The 18899-nt window shown below is 35.7% G+C and overlaps 1 protein-coding gene across 4 annotated transcripts in view; it reads right to left on the bottom strand.

The window, feature by feature from the left end:
• The window catches only part of CEP350 (centrosomal protein 350), a 162501-nt gene that overhangs the window by 10706 nt on the left and 132896 nt on the right, over nucleotides 1–18899 (bottom strand). For all 4 annotated transcript variants that reach the window (XM_019976221.2, XM_019976224.2, XM_019976223.2 and 1 more), the window contains 6 exons: nucleotides 12873–13033; nucleotides 9989–10125; nucleotides 7232–7314; nucleotides 2792–4791; nucleotides 1517–1924; nucleotides 1271–1417 (listed from right to left, as the gene is read on the bottom strand). In XM_019976221.2, coding sequence (XP_019831780.2) covers nucleotides 1271–1417; nucleotides 1517–1924; nucleotides 2792–4791; nucleotides 7232–7314; nucleotides 9989–10125; nucleotides 12873–13033 — 2936 coding nt within the window. The remainder of the gene's footprint in view (nucleotides 1–1270; nucleotides 1418–1516; nucleotides 1925–2791; nucleotides 4792–7231; nucleotides 7315–9988; nucleotides 10126–12872; nucleotides 13034–18899) is intronic.

The raw sequence follows: 18899 nt of genomic DNA, 5'->3' as shown, positions 1-18899 counted from the left end.
TGTTGGTATTCTGTCAGTATGCCTATTTTTAAAAGCTTTCTATAGTTAACAATACTGTATTATATACTTCAAAGTTGCTAACAGAGATCTTAAAAGTTCTCATCACAAGCAAAACAAATTTGTAACTATGTGTGGTGATGGATGTTAACCAGACATATTGTGGTGCTCTTTTTACAGTATATACAAAGATAAAATCATTACATTAAATACCTGAAACTAATATAATGTTATATGTCAATTATATCTCAGGGAAAAAAAGACCAAATTGTTTAGACAGTGCCTCCTTTCATGTTATATACCAGATTAATGTGTATGCTCGTTTAATGTATTTTGATCGTCCAGATATACAACTGAATAATGTAAGACAATACATAAGTAAAATAAGTAATTGGAGGCAGACTCTCTGGGGAAAAAATAGTTTCTATGATCAAATAAGTTTGGGAGACAAAACTCTAGAGCCTTGCTACTCAAAATAATCCTAGAGTCAGCAACAACAGCATCACTTCGGAGCTTGCAGAAATGCAGACTTTCTGGTCCTACTCCAGATCTACTCCATAAGAAATCTGCATTTTTACCAAAATCCCCCCAGGTGACTCAGATGCACATTGAAGTTTGAGAGGCACTGCAATGGGAATATAACCTTTGCTATATAGTTCAAGAACAGGTGAACAAGCAGAGAGGTTTTCACCCATGTGATTTTAAAGTTGGTTTGTTGAAAGTCCCTGTAGCTTCAGGGCACTTAATCTTTTCAGGGGCTTCTTAGACAACAAGCAATATTTTTTACATATCACACTATCCTACATATTTCAAAACCACATAACCAATCTGAAACCTCCAAAATCAAAGATGGAAAGGTTATATCATTTATGTGTCTAGGGTTGGCATATTTGATATATGTCTTCTGATACTTTTAGAGTATTATACCTATCTCTAAATCATTAAGAACTCACCTAAAGCTCGTACAAATTCCAATAATTTACCTCCCCGAGTATTTGCTAATTTCTTAAAAATATTATAAAACATATGTATATGAAATTACCATTACGTTTTATTTTGCAATAAGTTGAGGGTTCAGGATTCCCTGTCACCCTCATTGTTCTTTTGCTCACAGACTGAATGAACAAATATTTACTGAATATCTACTATGGAACAGGTCTTGAGGGCAGAAGAGTGAATAATATAAAAGAGTACCTGCTTTAATGACATTTATAGACCTGTACAAAAAGAAGATCAAATAAAAAAAGGAGATACTTTGTAGTTTCCAATTTACCTTGATTTCATCAAGGTTATTTGGATTTTTCACTCGTCGGAAATAACTGGAGTTGATTCTACATGGCTTCATCCAGACAGGCTGATTCAAGTTGGGATCCTCAGCAAATATTTCCTCAAAAATCTCTTTTGTTAAATCAAAAACCGCCTTGATAGAGAAAAAGAAACAAATGAAATGGCTAAGAATCCAAATTTCAGACAACGGTGAGAAGTTTAAAAATTAGAATTATCCTTCCCTGTTACATACCTGCTTGTACACCCTTTTACTAGTACTTTCTATATCTAGACCCTTACTGGCACAGCCAAGCAGTTTTGCAGGAATACTGATGCTGTGAAGATCATGACCTAATTCTTTCCATTTCCAAAGTTCTTCTGCTGCATCATGTACAAGAATTTCTACTTCCTCTGCAGTATGTGGGACTGCCAGTAACGTTTCACACGGCTTTTCTGGAGCTCTTTTAGGTTCTGCCATTAAAGGTACAATTGTTTCTTCGGCCTTGTTTTTTTGGATCTTGTGAGAAGAGCTCAAACCAAAGTCTTCATCAAACCAGTCTTGATCATCTCCCAACACGCTCAGGAACTCCCGGCTGATCTCAAGTTCAGCAAGTCTCTTAGCAAGCTCTTCCTGCCCACTGGCACCAAATACTGGACTTTCCTACAGAAATGGAACCATTCAAACAGATCACCACTTAGTAAACTCAGGTCACTTAACAAGTTTGGGCTTTTTTTCTTTTTTTTAAGACAAACTACATACATTACTTGTATATTTGCTATTTCTCTATAAACAAGCAAAATAAAAACAATATAATGGCTACTGATGAACAATTTAAGAAAAACTACCCTATTTCCTGTAATTCTATTTACATAAGCCTTATTATTCAGTTTTTACAAAATATGTATTGATTAGTTTTTTCCTTTTTGTATCACCATTACTCTGTTTCTCAAGTAATGTTTTACTTCTGGGATATGGAAATGAGATAAAATTTCTCACCTTTGGTGATCATCTGGTTCAAGTTACTCAAAATCATTACTGTTGTTCAACTGTCCATGGGCACCCTAAACAAGTTGATGGCCTGAGTATATGTCACAGTGGATATATTTCAGTTGTACCAGAGTCAACATCACAACTGGCAGTTTCTGCAAGGCAACTATGACTGAGTACATATGTGAACAAACGATTTCATAGGCAAGAAAGAACTGGGTTGAGAAACAATGGAAATCTCCATGAATAAATTTGATCAGTGAATCTGGAAGGGAATCTAATCTGTGGACAGTATACAGGGGTTTTCAACCCAGCATAAATCTGCCTGTGTTTGTGACAACTCTATAGTGACCACTCATGACATAATAGAGGACAATTATACTTCAGACAGAAAAATAGCTACATGGCCTTTAAAAACTAGTACAGTGATCTGTATTTAATAAACAACACATCACCAAAATACCTATTAGGAGTTACAGAATTAAAGTGTACCACAAAGGCAAGGTTAATTGACATTTTTTTTCTAAACAAAATACTTACAGGTCTAGGACACATATCTGGTGAGGAAATCTCCTCTTTCTCATCTTCCAATTCAGACCTTAAGAAGCAACCCGGAACGCTTGGTGACTGTTCCTCAAGATTTTGGGATAGGCCTTGGGGTGGTACTTTCTTTTGATCCTCAACAAGAAGCTCCTGATTGCTAAGCTGGATTTTTTCATTTCTAGCTTTTTTGATTTGTTGTAGTTGATTGACTGTGTCTTTCACAAAGACTTGGAGCAAACTGTCTGTCAGTAAGCTGACTGTTTCTAGCTGTTCCTTTGACTTTTTTTCCTCACTTACAGATGACCTCAGCTGGGCTTCCAATTGGTTCTTCTCTCTTGCTAACAGGTCCAGAAGTGGGGTAGAAAGCGTTTCTGAAACTTCGGGATGTAAGTTCTCTTCCTCTTCAGTCAACTGTTGTTGCTTCTTTAACTCTTCGGAAAAGGTATTATCTAAAGTATCGTCTTCTACAACAGAAGAAACCTTTTCTGTGGCATCAGAAACAAGGTCTTTGTTTTCCTCTGAAGACATCAGTGAGTCCACTGAATTCTGCTGGTGAATATGGGCTTCGAGTACCCCAGGAATGTCCTGTATATTGTCTGTCTCTACTTTAAGGCTTTTATCAACTGAGGCTTCTGTGTCATGCACACTAGGTAGAGATTTCTCATAAAAATATTCAATTGTATCCTTTTCTCTGTCAGACGTGGGACCCTCGGTATCTTTTTGTTCTTGATTATAATATTGATATTGCTCATCTGAGTAAGAGTCTTCATCTTCATTTATGTCTACATAGTCATCAAAGTTTTCTGGAATGTGAGATATTTTTTGAGGAGGAGCAAAAATCCCATGCTTCTCTTTGCACACAAAGTATACAATGCCATCATATGTTCCATTGTTATTTCCTTCAGGTTTATCCAACTCCACTCCAGCCCAAAACCCTTTGGCAAAACTAGTCACACCTTTGAACCGAAGAGTTCCTGGCTGAACATTGCCAATCAATACCCTATCACCAATGTGGAAATCAAGTAATTCATCTGCAAGAGAAGCTGAAGCCAAGGAAGGGGATTCAGTAACTCCCTGTTCATGCTCTACATCACTGCGCTCCTTATTTTTCATAAGCTCAGTGGGGGACTTGAGTTCTAACAGCCTTTCAGAGTGGACACTGCTATGAATAGAAAGGCTTTTCTCACTGAGGCACTCGCTGATTTCATCATCACTACCAAAGCTAGTGGCTCTACTTCTAGAGATGCTTGTTGCCTGTAACTTCTCTCTGCAAGACTGAGAGTCTTTCCTGAGTGACAACAAAGACGCCACCTCAAAGTTATCTTTGTACAATTCAGCTGAAATGTCTTTCTTGAAAGACGATACATCAAAATCTTCAGAGTACGATATCTCTTTAGATGCAAGTAGACGCTGTGACCAAGATGAGTCTCTGCTCTTTATATTCTTTTGTACATGAGTCTCTTTTTCTGATTGGATGTTTGGACTATGACTGATATCTTCATTTGACTGTCCCTCTTTCGTTTCTTTATTATGAAGATTTTCAATGGCTAATATAACTAAGTCTTTCTGAACATTTATAGAATCTAAAGGAAGATCTTTTCTTGAAAGAATTTCAGATGAATCTCCCTGTTCCAGGTCTAGCTTCAGGAAGACATCAGCCTTCCTAGACTGTTTAGAACAGGCATCTTCAATTGCACTCTCCTCCAATTTTGTATATTCTACTTCTTGTATTTCTGATTTTTGACTAGACTCTTCTTCAGCCTTGGCACCTGATACATCCAGAATTCTATGAGAGGCATTTAATTCTTTGAGAAGAGATAATGAAGGGACATTTTCTAGAGAATCTCCAGATTCAGCTCTTGTCCTCCTTGATGATCTCAGAATTGGAGAAGTCTGAAAGTGCTCTTCTGTCCGACCATCCAATTCAGTCATTCTCTTTGCGTAGGCAGATGAAGATTTTTCCAATACTGATCTTTCAGAACCTGTCAATGCAGCATCTTAAAGGGGGAAGAAGAAAAAAAATCACATCAAAATTACTGAAATCACAACTTTCAATTTCTGAAACCAAAGTTTAAATAAAAACCAAATATTAGTGAGAAAAAGCTCTGGTCAGTAAATATGACCTGTTTTATAGGTTACCATAGGTAGTAAATTTTTCCTTTATGAATATACACTGTACCAAAAATAAATAGAACATTTAAAAATAATTAAAAGACCTGCACTCAATATGCCAGCAAATTTGGAAAACTCAGCAGTGGCCACAGGACTGGAAAAGGTCAGTTTTCATTCCAATCCCAAAGAAAGGCAATGCCAAAGAATGCTCAAACTACTGCACAATTGCACTCATCTCACACGCTAGTAAAGTAAGGCTCAAAATTCTCCAAGCCAGGCTTCAGCAATACATGAACCGTGAACTTCTAGATGTTCAAGCTGGTTTTAGAAAAGGCAGAGGAACCAGAGACCAAATTGCCAACAACCACTAGATCATCAAAAAAGCAAGAGAATTCCAGAAAAACATCTATTTCTGCTTTATTGACTATGCCAAAGCCTTTGACTGTGTGGATCACAATAAACTGTGGAGAATTCTGAAAGAGATGGGAATACCAGACCACCTGACCTGCCTCTTGAGAAACCTATATGCAGGTCAGGAAGCAACAGTTAGAACTGGACATGGAACAAGACTGGTTCCAAATAGGAAAAGGAGTACGTCAAGGCTGTATATTGTCACCCTGCTTATTTAACTTCTATGCAGAGTACATTATGAGAAACGCTGGGCTGGAAGAAGCACAAGCTGGAATCAAGATTGCCGGGAGAAATATCAATAACCTCAGATATGCAGATGACACCACCCTTATGGCAGAAAGTGAAGAGGAACTCAAAAGCCTCGTGATGAAAGTGAAAGAGAGTGAAAAAGTTGGCTTAAAGCTCAACATTCAGAAAACAAAGATCATGGCTTTTGGTCCCATCACTTCATGGGAAATAGATGGGGAAACAGTGGAAACAGTGGCTGACTTTATTTTTTTGGGCTCCAAAATCACTGCAGATGGTGACTGCAGCCATGAAATTAAAAGACACTTACTCCTTGGAAGGAAAGTTATGACCAACCTAGATAGCATATTCAAAAGCAGAGATATTACTTTGCCACCAAAGGTCTGTCTAATCAAGGCTATGGTTTTTCCAGTGGTCATGTATGAATGTGAGAGTTGGGACTGTGAAGAAAGCTGAGCACCGAAAAATTGATGCTTTTGAACTGTGGTGTTGGAGAAGACTCTTGAGAGTCCCTTGGACTGCAAGGAGATCCAACCAGTCCATCCTAAAGGAGATCAGTCCTGGGTGTTCATTGGAAGGAATGATGCTGAAGCTGAAACTCCAATAGTTTGGCCACCTCATGCGAAGAGCTGACTCACTGGAAAAGACCCTGATGCTGGGAGGGATTGAGGGCCGGAGGAGAAGGGGACTACAGAGGATGAGATGCCTGGATGGCATCACTGACTCGATGGACATGAATTTGGGTTAACTCCAGGAGTTGGTGATGGACAGGGAGGCCTGGCGTGCTGTGATTCATGGGGTCACAAAGAGTCGGACACGACTGAGCGACTGAACTGAACTAAACTGAAAAATCTGAAGTTTGGTATAATTTTTTAAGTGTTGTCTTAAGTTATAAAATTAAGAAAATGAATCAAAGTTTATGGAGAAATTGATTCTCAAATTATGCAAACACAGAATTGGATGAAGCATATTACATATGTTTTTCAAATAGCAAAACAATAAAGGAGGGACAAATGTACTAGTATATATACTTATAGAAGAATGAATTTTCCCAGGGACTTCAACTAACCTCTTGAATGTAAAAAAAAAAAAAACAACCCAAAAAACACCTATTTCTGCAAATATTAGCACTTTAAAGAAGAAAATAATTAAGATTCAGTGAACCAACAAACCAAGAATTAAAAGTTTTGAATTCAAATTGCTGCTTTGTCATTACTGCCAGGTAGGCTTTTTCACGCCTCAGTTTTAATTCCTCATTTAATTATACTTTATTTTCAATAGTTCTTATTTTTCTTTGGACTCGACTGAAAAAAATGTATATAACCACACAGCTGAGAAATAGTGGAGGCCAACAATTACACAATCAGATGCAAAATCTGATTAAGGGAGAATTTTGAGATGCTGATGACACCCTCATAGCCATTTTAGATCAATGTCTTTATGATTCAGTTTTTGTCAGTTACTGGGACAATAAAGACTGATTCATATAACTTATGCATAACCCGTAAATCACTTTAAAATATAAAAGTAACTTAAAATATTAAATGATCTACTATCTTTAGAAAATTCACTTTTTAACCAAATAACTTAGAGGTAGAATTGCATAGGCATTTGTATAAATCTTTAGCCCATGTAGATACAGTGTGATTATTTTTTCTAGTTACATACCAACATGTTCAGCAATAGACTCCAGGGATCCTCTGGATCGTTCTGAGTCTGTCAGTGATTTCCAATTCTTTGCTGTTTCAGATCTTAAGCAGAAAAATTAATAAACAGAAATAAATGTATTGCTGCTACTATAATAACTGGTAACAAAAAGCAGTCGAATTGACTAGACGACTTCTTTCTACTCCACAGGAAGTACTCCAACCGTTGCCACTTTCACCAAGCCTATTTCTGGCCTTCGTGACTCTCAATAGATGATCTTGCCTCTTTTAATAAGAAAGAGAGAGGCCATCAGCAGGAACCTTTTTACCTACAAATTCATCTATATTCACAGCCATCCCAATTGCCTTTCCTCCTGTCTGCAAGAAGAAAAAGGTGTATCTCTTACATTTGCTCAAATTTCTTTCTGCCCCAAATCCCATAATTTCCACAGTCTCACTGACAATATCCCTCAACTAACCATTCTTTTTTCTACAATCGTTAGTCCTTCAATCTGGTGGTTTTTTTTCCCCTTTAGCTTATATGTATACCTCAAGCTTAAAAAAAAAAGATTCCCTCCTTTAATATTGGACTATAGCCGATTTACAATGTTGTGTTAGTATCAGCTGTAAAGTGATTCAGTTACACATACACATATATTTATTCTTTTTCAAATTCTTTTCCCATTTAAGTTATTACAGAATATTGAGCAAAGTTCCCCTCCCCCCATTCTTTATTCCTTCATCTGATGCTACACTACTGTTCTCTTTTATGCTTTAATTTGACATTTACCATCTTCATTTTCTTGCTTTCTTTTTATTTGCAAAGTCATATTATATGCCTTCTACTCCTATTTCTTCCTAATCTCCTCAAAGGTTGCTATTTTATCATATCTAGTACTTGGCTCTCTTTTATTCTCTCTGAATGAATACTTTCTTTGGGTGAAGAAGGTTTATCCAAATGTTGCCATATTTATTGCCTCAACCATGATCTATATGTTGATCATCCCTATATATATATACACACACATATGTATAAACCTAACATCTTTCCTGGATAATTCCACTTAGATGAACTATAGATACCTTAAAATTAACATTTTAAAACCAAAATCTTAAGCCTCCCACTGAGGAACACCTGATTTTCCATTTAGGTTAGTGTAACTTTGACTCAACCAACTACTACTTAAGAGAAATATGACATTCAGCATTCCCATATAACTTTAATTAGTCAAGTATACTTCTTCAATATTCCTAAAATCTATCTCCTATCTCTATTCTTATTACAGTGGATTATCTGAGGCCTGGCTTAGACTACTGTTATCCCTGCTTCTAAACTTATCCCTTTCTATCTTTCCTTCATACTGTAGTCAAAAAGATTTCTCTAAAGAGAAATATGATTCTATCATTCTCCAGTTAAAATACTTAGTAGCTTGGTTAATAAAACTATAAAAACCCTTAATCGAATGTAGAAATTAAAGTAAAACTTACATATAATGTAACATAAAGGGAAAGTATATACACAACAAAAATACAAAATCTAACTATAAAAAAACCCAAGAAAGAAATATATCTAATTGTTGATGTCTGCTGTTTTGGGACAGTTATGAATGATATGATTTAAATTTATTCCTTTTTACCACTTCCCTCAATATTTTAGTAGCAATAATAATAAAACTAATACACAGTGCTAACTTTGTGTGTTAGACCCTGCCCTAAGTTAAGTCTTTTAACCCTGATAACAAGTTTACTACTCAGGTGTTCTTATAGGGATATAAATCCTGATTAAAAAACTGAAGTACAGAGAGGTTAAATAACTTGCCCCTAATTAAATAGCTGGCTGGTGCTGGAGCCAGGATTTAAACCCAGGTAATGCTAAATTAATTGTAATGAGTCTGTGTAATGTTTCTAAGAAACAAAAAATATCCTAAAATATTGCCTTTAAGGTTTCACATCTTCTAAGAAAGTGAATAAGAAAATACTAAAAATGCTTGAGTACAATATTATCACAATCTGTTTTTTACTTTTCCAGTTTCTTCTCCTAACTCTGGTAATATCCTATGGCATTCAGCTTCCATGATATGCCAAGCTCTTGACTGCTTTTAGTCACTCATCAGTGCCTCTCTGCAATACCCACTACTTCAGTCCCACTGACCTACATAACCTCTGCTCATTGTTCAAAATTCATTTTAAATCCTTATATATCATATTATATATTCTAATGGTGCTACTCTGTATCTTCTGTATTTGCATTCAATGATTGCATAATATTCTATCCCTGGAAAGAACCATCATTAACAGGGTTATTCACCCATTTCTGGATATAAAGACTGCTTCCAGTGTTTACTTAATATAAAAGATGTTATGATAAACATGTTCATGCAAATAGATATTTTTGGTAGTTTGTATTTTTTCAAGCTAGATTTTCAGATGGGGAATTATTGAGTCAAAAGTTACAGACTGTTTTTGACTTTTGAAACATTGCCAAATTGTTTTTCACAACAACTATACCAACTTACAAAGCTGTAACAACAATGCTGGAAGTATTATTTTCACTGCACCCTCCAGATTTCAGAATATATTTTTAAATCTGTGCCTTATTATAAATTTGATTTGTGATTATATCATAAACAACAAATTTACTTTAGTGACACTAAAACCATAAACCAGTATTCTCACTTCTACAATTTCACAGTTACTCAAAAGTTAGCTTCAACTAAAAATCTTTCCTTATTTCTTTTGCAAATAAGGCAGGATATAGGTTAGTTATCAAAATTTCTACCTGTGCAGTGGAAGGGACTTGATCTTGGGTTTTTCAGAAGTTGAGGAGAGCATTTTAATCTGAGGCTTGGCTGTTGGTGAAGTTTCCAAATCTCGGCTAAGCTCAGCTTCAGTTTTCTTAATGAATTCATCGTATGACTACGTTTAGGGAAATCAGAGGAGTCAATGTACAGAATTTTTAAAAACTATCTTAACTTAGAAAACTAAACATTTAATGGTAAAATATTCAAACAGTAAAAAAGATATTAATATAAAATTTTTACTCCCTGCATCAGTATTATTTCTCAGAGTTCTAAAATTAGTTATTTGCATAGCCTTCTTGAAATAGGTTATGTATAAGCAAGATGTATAATGTAACACTAATATCAATTAGGAAATGATATAATCTCAATTACAGAAGCGTAATACTTATGAAGCAATAATTCAGGCCCTGCCATATTAAAAAAACTCTTTAGCTGATTATATAATTATTCTTTAAAGGATGTCCTAATACTTTCCTGATATTTTTAAGTTCAGCCATTGCACTGAGTTTCAATGGCAGTAAGCTTCTTAAGGGAATCTGTACTTTGGGAATAGAGATCTCAAGGAAAGAGAAGGGAGTGGTTGAGAGCATAATAGTACAGAATTGCAAAAATACTTCGTAGTTATTAGTCATTCTATAAATAAAGCTTCACTAATTTATATAGTATACTATATACATATACTATAATTATAAAATCTAAATAAAGAACTTTTTATTGCCTTTATTTAAATCATTTAATATAATATTGAATGAGATGGATCTTTATATTTTTCTCTAGATATTTTTCTGGTTGATGTATCTATTATTGAACTTTTGGGGCAATGCTATTCAATGTAATAGTATTTCATTTAGCTTTTAATTGGTCCTCATGACCTTTGGCCACCTGATGCGAAGAGCTAACTCATCTGAAAAGACCCTGATGTGGGGAAAGATTGAGGGCGGGAGGAGAAGAGGATGACAGAGGATGAGGTGGTTGGGATAGCATCACTGACTCAATGGACATGGGTTTGGGTGGACTCCAGGAATTGGTGATGGACAGGGAGGCCTGGCGTGCTGTGGTTCATGGGGCTGCAAAGAGTCGGACACGACTGAGAGACTGAACTGAACTGAACATGACCTTCAGCAGTACTTTTAAATCGTGGGCCCCAGCTTAGGCCAATTAAATAAAAATCTCTGGGAGTGAGCCTGGATATTTGTATTTTTCAAAAAACCTCCTTGATTAATTCTAATGTATAGTCAGATTGAGCACTACAGACCTATAGGATGAAGTTTAAACTCATCAGTCTGATTTCTAAAGCCCTAAATTTGATCTTCATTTTAAAATTTTGTTTCTCACTGCTTTTCAGCATGGCCACTGAATCTTAATCACTTTTCTTCTAAACATATGTGCAAGTTACAATTCCTGTTCCCATCTCTGTGTTGTGTACTAATGTAAATGTCTTATCTTCTCCAGATCTGTTAGCAGGTTTATCTTCTATGTGGAAGACAGTGTAGTGTAATGGTAAGGCCACAGAATTTGGAATTCAAGCTAAATTAAAATCCTAGTTTTAACACATTTGAGCTGCATCTCTCTGGATATCATTAATTTCACTGAAACTCAGTTTCCTCATCTGTAAAACAGGGATAGTAATATCCACACCTTGTTGCTTTGATGATAAAGTGAAAAATGTGTGTACAGTAATTAGCCAAGTTTCCAGCACATAAAAAGGTCCTTGAATATTTGATTAAATTAATAAACACATTAATAAAGGAGAATACATGTTTGGTTTTAGCACACAAGGATGATTAAAATAACAGAAATTTTGCCCAAACAAAAACCTTTTTAGCACTTAGAGCACCTGGAGTCCAACCAATGAAATCAACTGCCTTGAAAATCTGAAACTTGTTATTACTGAAAGTGACTGAGAAGAAACTGAATGACGTCAGGTGAGGCCTTCAGAAGGGGTTCTTATGATACAGGAAGTTCAGACTGGTTCTGTAATGAATATGGTGTTTAGGAATACTAGGCTGACAGAATGCATGTAAGCCGTAGGGAAGCAACCGGAGGCAAGGACATGTAAGAGTAAGAGGCTGTGCACACTACAGCGGTAAGAGGACATCAGGTTCCAAATAGCTTGATGTCAGTAGGAATGGAAAGGGGCAAGCAAGATTTATGAAAAAAGAAATCAGTGGGATCTGATAACTGAATGAATAGGAAAAAACAGAATGAGAAAGATATAAAAACTATAAAGTAATTAGCCCCCAATTAAATAAATTAATTTTAAAAATATTCAGAGGAATTTTCAGTAAAACCTTCTGTGCCCACATGCTTTTAAAGCTAAAAACAAAACAAACAAACAAAAACCAGGTTTCCAGAGTTGGGTAGAATCAAATCAGGGAAGGCTGCTAGAGTTTGGAAGGAAACTCAAGTTTAAAGTTATCTTTAGGAGCTATTCAAATAGTACAAAGAATCATACTAATAAGCTGGGTGGCATGAAACACCATTCTGCAAAAAAAAAAAAAAAAACCCAAAGAAAAGAAAAGGCAGTTAACAGTTTCAATAGCCAGGATTATTTATCTAATGGTTCTTTCCTTAAGATGACATGGATATCAAGCTTACTTTCATAGGCCTAATCTTTCCTCTTTGGGGAAAAAACTCATTTTAATACTTTTACTATTTACTTTAATACTTGATATTATAATATTTAACATTTTAATATTTAATGCTTCAAGCAAGAGTTTGTTCAGACACGTCAGTTTCTTTGTTTTTAAAGTTAGGTTAAAATGTGGCACAAAACTAATATTGAAAATTTTTAATCTATCACTTTTTTAATGCTTAAAACATTTCTGGCTTCATGTTTGCACTAGCCTTCTTATATCTAACCTCCAATTGTTTGATCAGACTGGCTTCTTGGGCTTTGAGTCTTTCCTTTTGCCTTTTTTTCTGTTCCTTCTTTAGTTGGTCCACAACTGATTTTCTTTTCCGCAGCTCATCCTTCAGGGCTCTGATTCTACCTTCAATGTCACTCTGGTCAGATGTAGTTTCTGAAAGAGATATAAAACCTTTTAATGTCATTAAAAAAAATAAATTCAGTAACTGTTAATAGAAAGCACCAATGTAAAGTTAATCTAACATTTAAAATTTTAGATTCAGAAAAAAATTATTGGTGATTTCCATCCTTTCTCCTAAATCTCTATGCAGGGGTGGGTGTGTGTCTTCCTGTTTATTTTCACCTTCTAATTGTGCTATTTTGAAACTGCAAATAAAGTTTGCAAATCTGAAGATACTCTGTCTTGATAAGTAGCTGGAAGTAGAAAAACTTTTGGTTAGTGGAATTTGGACATTCTTTAAGGATTTATTTCCTGGTAACAGGATAGCCATACTTAACTGTACCTCCTCTTGGTTATTAATAGATAGTTTGATAGTTTTAAAGTCATACTAAAATCAAACTAGAATTTTACCATTTGAAATTGATTGTGAGTCATCAGCTAATGGCTTAATATTATAAAAGGAGAGAGAAAAATTATAAAGAAATATACTTTGTGATAACCTTTGGTAGCTCTTAAAACATTTAAAATAATGAAATAAAGCTATAGTTCAATCTTATTTTCTTCCCAACAATTTAGACACATACATGCACACATACAAAGTAGATGTTTAGTCACAGCAAAATCATGAAAAAGACATTTCATTGTAAGCATCACACAAATCTTATAAAAATAAGCATCATTAGGACTTCCCTGGTGGTCTAGTGGCTACGACTTGTGCTTCCAGTGCAGGGGGCCCAGGTTCAATCCCTGGTCAGGGAACTAGATCCCATGTGCTGTTCACATGTGGCAACTAAAGATCCAGCATGCCACAACTGAGACCCGGCACAGTCAAATGAACACTACTGACAATAAAATAAGCATCATTTAAAAACAGCTTATTTCACTACACATGGAAATTACACAGAAAAAAAATGACATCTCCTCCTTGAATCACACCATGGTGTCATTTCCACACGCTAATGATGAGTGAGGCATTTAATAGTCTTTTAAGAGAAATACTATTATATACAACTTGAAGACTTAGATGCACATTATAACATTACATCATAAACACCCAGGTTTTGTTTTTTTTTTTTAAGCACTTCAGATTAAATTGCAAAGAACTAATCACAGAATTTATTTTGAAAAGTCCTTTTTTTGCAATGTGATCTAAATAATTAGAAATAATGACATCTAAGTTCCTGCTACTTTAGTCTCCTGACTTAAGGTGCATTAGGAAAATTATACCCAAAAAAAAAAAAAAAGGAAAATTATACCCATCTTATGCCAGTAGTGCCATCAGACTGAGCCCTGAGTGAATAGCGAAGTTCACTATTTACTGATCAACACTAATAAAATGAAGCAATAATAAAGGTCATTTTCAGCTTAGAATCTACTACTGGTAATTAATAAGGTGTCTGTCACTTAATGATTTCTAGAACTGATGTGAAAATTAAATAAGATACATAAAGCATGTAGCACAGTACTTGGACTACTATAAAAAGCTCAATAAACAGTGGTAGTATTAGTACACATAAAACATTTTTATGTAGCCATATTTTATGTAACATATTTTTTGGTTTAAACCTAAAAAAGGTGGTGGTAAGGAGACAGCAACTGAGTATCTTCCTCTTGTTCTCCTTTAATTTCTGAAGAAAATAATAAATTCATTTTATTTATTTTTGGCTTAATTTATCGATTTTATTTATATATATTTTATTGAAGTACAGTTGACTTACAATGTTTCAGGTACACAGCAAGGTGATTCAGTTATACATATACACATATATTATTTTTCAGATTATTTTCCATTATAGGCTATTACAAGATATTGACTATAGCTCCCTGTGCTATACAGTAAATCTTTGTTGAATATCTATTTTTTAAAATTAGAAATCTAGCATTCTATTCATACTAAGTCAAACAAGTTGAGTCAAATGTCATACGTTTTTTAGTTAGGCAATATTACTTATATATAGGTATACAAAAACTTTTCTACTACGCTTGATAAAGGCTTGAGAAAGAATATCACAAAAAAGAGAAGATGGAGAAATTGGAAAACATAAACTAAGTGAAACGGGGGCACTGAATATGAAATAGAAAAAAAATGAAACGAACTAGATGAAAGTAAAAGAGCATCATATAAGTCCAGTTGTTTTTAAACACAGTTGCTCATGAGAAACGTATCTGGAGCTTTGGGAGAAAAAAAGCAGATCTGGGCATTTGATTTTTCAAAACATTCCAAGATAATCTGATATGCATTTGGATTTTAAAAAGTGATTACAGGTTTTTCTATTAAATGGTAGTTTTGATGATACAGAATTCAATTATTTTTCTGTTGAAACAATCATGATACAATGGTATTAAGTGAGTAATAGTTACATAATCACAATAATAAAAGATGTTTATCAGTTTTCACAATCAATAGCCAGACAAAAAATAAAAGGTAATTACAACTGCAAGCCATAATGGGAATATGATTAATCTAATAATATAAAATAATTACATACAATCTGGGGGGTTAAGTAGAGTGATGTGGTAAGTGCAAATGCACCAACCACAAGACACAGACTGGCTGAGCAGATGAAAACATGTCCATGTATGCACTTCCACTTACCACATCACTCTACTTAACCCCCCAGATTGTAATTATTTTATATTACTAGATTAATCATATTCCCATTATGGCTTGCAGTTGTAATGATCCTATTACCATTTTCTTAATTGTTTCAGATTCATTTTCTGTAGGTCTTTTCCTTCTCCTGTGTTTCTTGCTTAGAGAAATTCCTTTAGCATTTGTTGTAAAGCTGGTTTGGTGGTGCTGAATTCTCTTACTTCTGCTTGTCTGGAAAGCTTTTTGATTTCTCCATTAAATCTGAATAACAGTCTCGCTGGGTAAAGTATTCTTGGTTGCAGCTTCTTCCCCTTAATCTCTTTAAATATATCATGCCATTCCCTTCTGGCATGTAGAGTTTCTACTGAGAAATCAGCCGATAGCCTGATGGAGTTCCCCTGTATGTTACCTGTCGTTTTTCCCTTGTTGCTTTTAACATTTTATCTTGGTCTTTAATTTTTGTCAGTTTGATTAGTATGTGTCTTGGTGTGTTCCTCCTTGGGTTTATCCTGCCTGGGACTCTCTGTGCTTCCTGGACTTGATTGACTAGTTCCTTTCCTATGTTAGGGAAGTTTTCAGCTATTATCTCTTGAAATATTTTCTCAGGTCTTTTCTCTCTTCTCCTGGGACCCCTCTAATGTGAATGTTGGTGTGTTTAATGTTGTCCCGAGGTCTCTTAGGCTGTCTCCATTTTTTTCTTTTTTCTATATTCTGTTCTGCAGCAGTGACTTCCACCATTCTGTCCTCCCTCATTTATTTGTTCTTCTGCTTCAGTTATTCTGCTATGGATTCCTTCTAGTATATTATTCTTCTCTGTTTATTCTTTAGTTCTTCTATGTCTTTGGTAAACATTCCTTGCATCTTCTCCATTGTTTTCCCGAGACCCTGGATCGTCTTCACTATCATTATTCTGAATTCTTTTTCTGGAAGGTTGCCTATTTCCACTTCACTTGGTTGTTTTTCTGGGGTTTTATCTTGTCCCTTCATCTGGGACATAACTTTCTGCTTTTTCATCCTGACTGACTTTCAGTAATGTGAGTTTTGTTTTAGCTGCTGTGGGACTGTTGATCTTGCTTCTTCTGTCTGCCCTCCGATGCAGGAGGCTAAGACGCTTGTGTAAGCTTCCTGATAGGAAGGACTGGCAGTGGGAAAATCTGAGCCTTGCTCAGTAAAACTTAACCCAGTTATCTGCTGATGGGTGGGGTTGCACTGGCAGTTGTTCGGCCTGAGGTCTATGGGCACTATGGCAGGGTTAATGGCGGCCTCCAAGAGGGCTTACACCAAGGGGGACCTTCCAGGACTGCTGCTGCCAGTGTCCCCTTCCCTGTGGTGAGCCCCTGCCAACCCATGACTCCACAGGAGACCTCCGACATTAGCAGGTAGTTTTGGTTCAGTCTTCTACAGGGTGACTGCTCTTTTCCTCTGGGTCTTGGTGTGTGCAAGATTTTGTTTGTGCATTCCAAGACTGGAGTCACTGTTTCCCCTGCTGCTGCTACTGCTGCTACGTGACTTCAGTCGTGTCCAACTCTGTGTGACCCCATAGACGGCAGCCCACCAGGCTGCCCCGTCCCTGGGATTCTCCAGCCAAGAACACTGGAGTGGGTTGCCATTTCCTTCTCCAATACATGAAAGTGAAAAGTGAAAGTGAAGTCGCTCTGTCGTGTCCGACCCTCAGCGACCCCATGGACTGCAGCCTTCCAGGCTCCTCCGTCCATGGGATTTTCCAGGGAAGAGTATTGGAGTGGGGTGCCATTGCCTTCTCTGCTGTTTCCCCCAGTCCTGTGAAATTCCTATAATCAAATCCCACTGGCCTTCAAGGTCAGATTCCCTGGGGATTCTCAGCCCCTTTGTGGGATCCCCAGGCTGGGAAGCCTGATGTGGGGTTTAGAACCTTCACAACAGTGGGAGAACTTCTTTGCTACTATTGGTCTCCAGTTTTTGGGTCACTGACCTGGCAGGTATGGGAATTTGATTTTATTGTTATTGTGCCCCTCCTACCATCTCGCTATGGCTTCTTTGACTTTGGACGTGCAGTATCTTTTTATGGTGGTTCTAGCATCCTCCTGTCAATGGCTGTTGAACATGCAATTTTGGTGTTCTCGCAGGAGACGAGTAGACGTCCTCTCAATTTGTTCTAGAGCTAAAAGGCTCTGAATCTTACTGGTAAGCTTTACGGTGATTTAATTAACAATTCTGAACAATAATTGGGGGGTAGGACTGCAAGTTGGGCTGAAAATTATAACCTTTCTAAAATGAAATATAAACCCCATACCTTTGAATCTGCTAAAGCTGTGTATTCTTTTAGCTTGATAAACTTTATGTGCTTCCAGAACTTGAGATGTTACTTTGATAAAATTTTATAGGAGACCACTATACTTCCTATAACTTTGCCTCCAAAATGATTATTTTAAATGAATATATTTTAAAAATTGGATATGTAAGCAGTGATCTTTTTAAATAAAAACATTTCTCAACTATAACTATGAAGATTTAACAGAGATGATGAGAAACTTTAAGTTCAGATGAAAGACCATGTGAAATGTTTACATTTTTAAGAAGTAAAGAAACCAAAGTTCTACAAGTGAAAGGTAAAAAGAGATCAAATAAAAGTCTATGACAGTGAATGGGAGTACATTTTCCACATGCCCAAATCTAATTCTACTATATAGTGTTTATCATCAATAATATCTAAAGGAACCTCTAGAAAAATATTTTTTTATCCAAGTAACTCTCTAGATCAATGTATTGTCTTTATGGAATTCTCTCCTACAGGTTTTTTTTGGAAGAAAGGGGATAGGGGAAATGACAGGAAAATGAGACTTCTGTTGGCTGAAATACATCAAGACAGAATAACCTGATGAACAGAATAACTTGATTAAAAATTAAGCTTCATTATTTGACACGTTGATTGTATTAATCTGGCTCATAACAAACTCTCCATCATGTAACTAAGAAAGGTATTATATAACTCCACTGCATTAACATTACCACTCCTATAAATACCACATATAATGAATAATGCTGTCATGAACAGGTAGATGGCATCTACAGCCTAGAAATCTCAGAGATATTTTTCTAAAACAGTTCTCATTTGAATATATTTTACCATTAAAATAATATCTTACAAATATTATTAATCCTTATTTTATAATTCATACAAGGATGATTAAGATACTATTTCATTGCTATAGATAAGAAAGAACATCAGTTATGGAAAGGAAACTTGAAGAAAGTCACCAGTAAGTAAAAGAGAAATAATGAGAATCC

Source organism: Bos indicus, chromosome 16 (genome assembly GCF_029378745.1).
Source record: "Bos indicus isolate NIAB-ARS_2022 breed Sahiwal x Tharparkar chromosome 16, NIAB-ARS_B.indTharparkar_mat_pri_1.0, whole genome shotgun sequence".
Classification (NCBI taxonomy): domain Eukaryota; kingdom Metazoa; phylum Chordata; class Mammalia; order Artiodactyla; family Bovidae; genus Bos; species Bos indicus.
The sequence above is the reverse complement of the archived record's forward strand: the minus strand, read 5'-3'. Positions and strand labels throughout refer to the sequence as shown.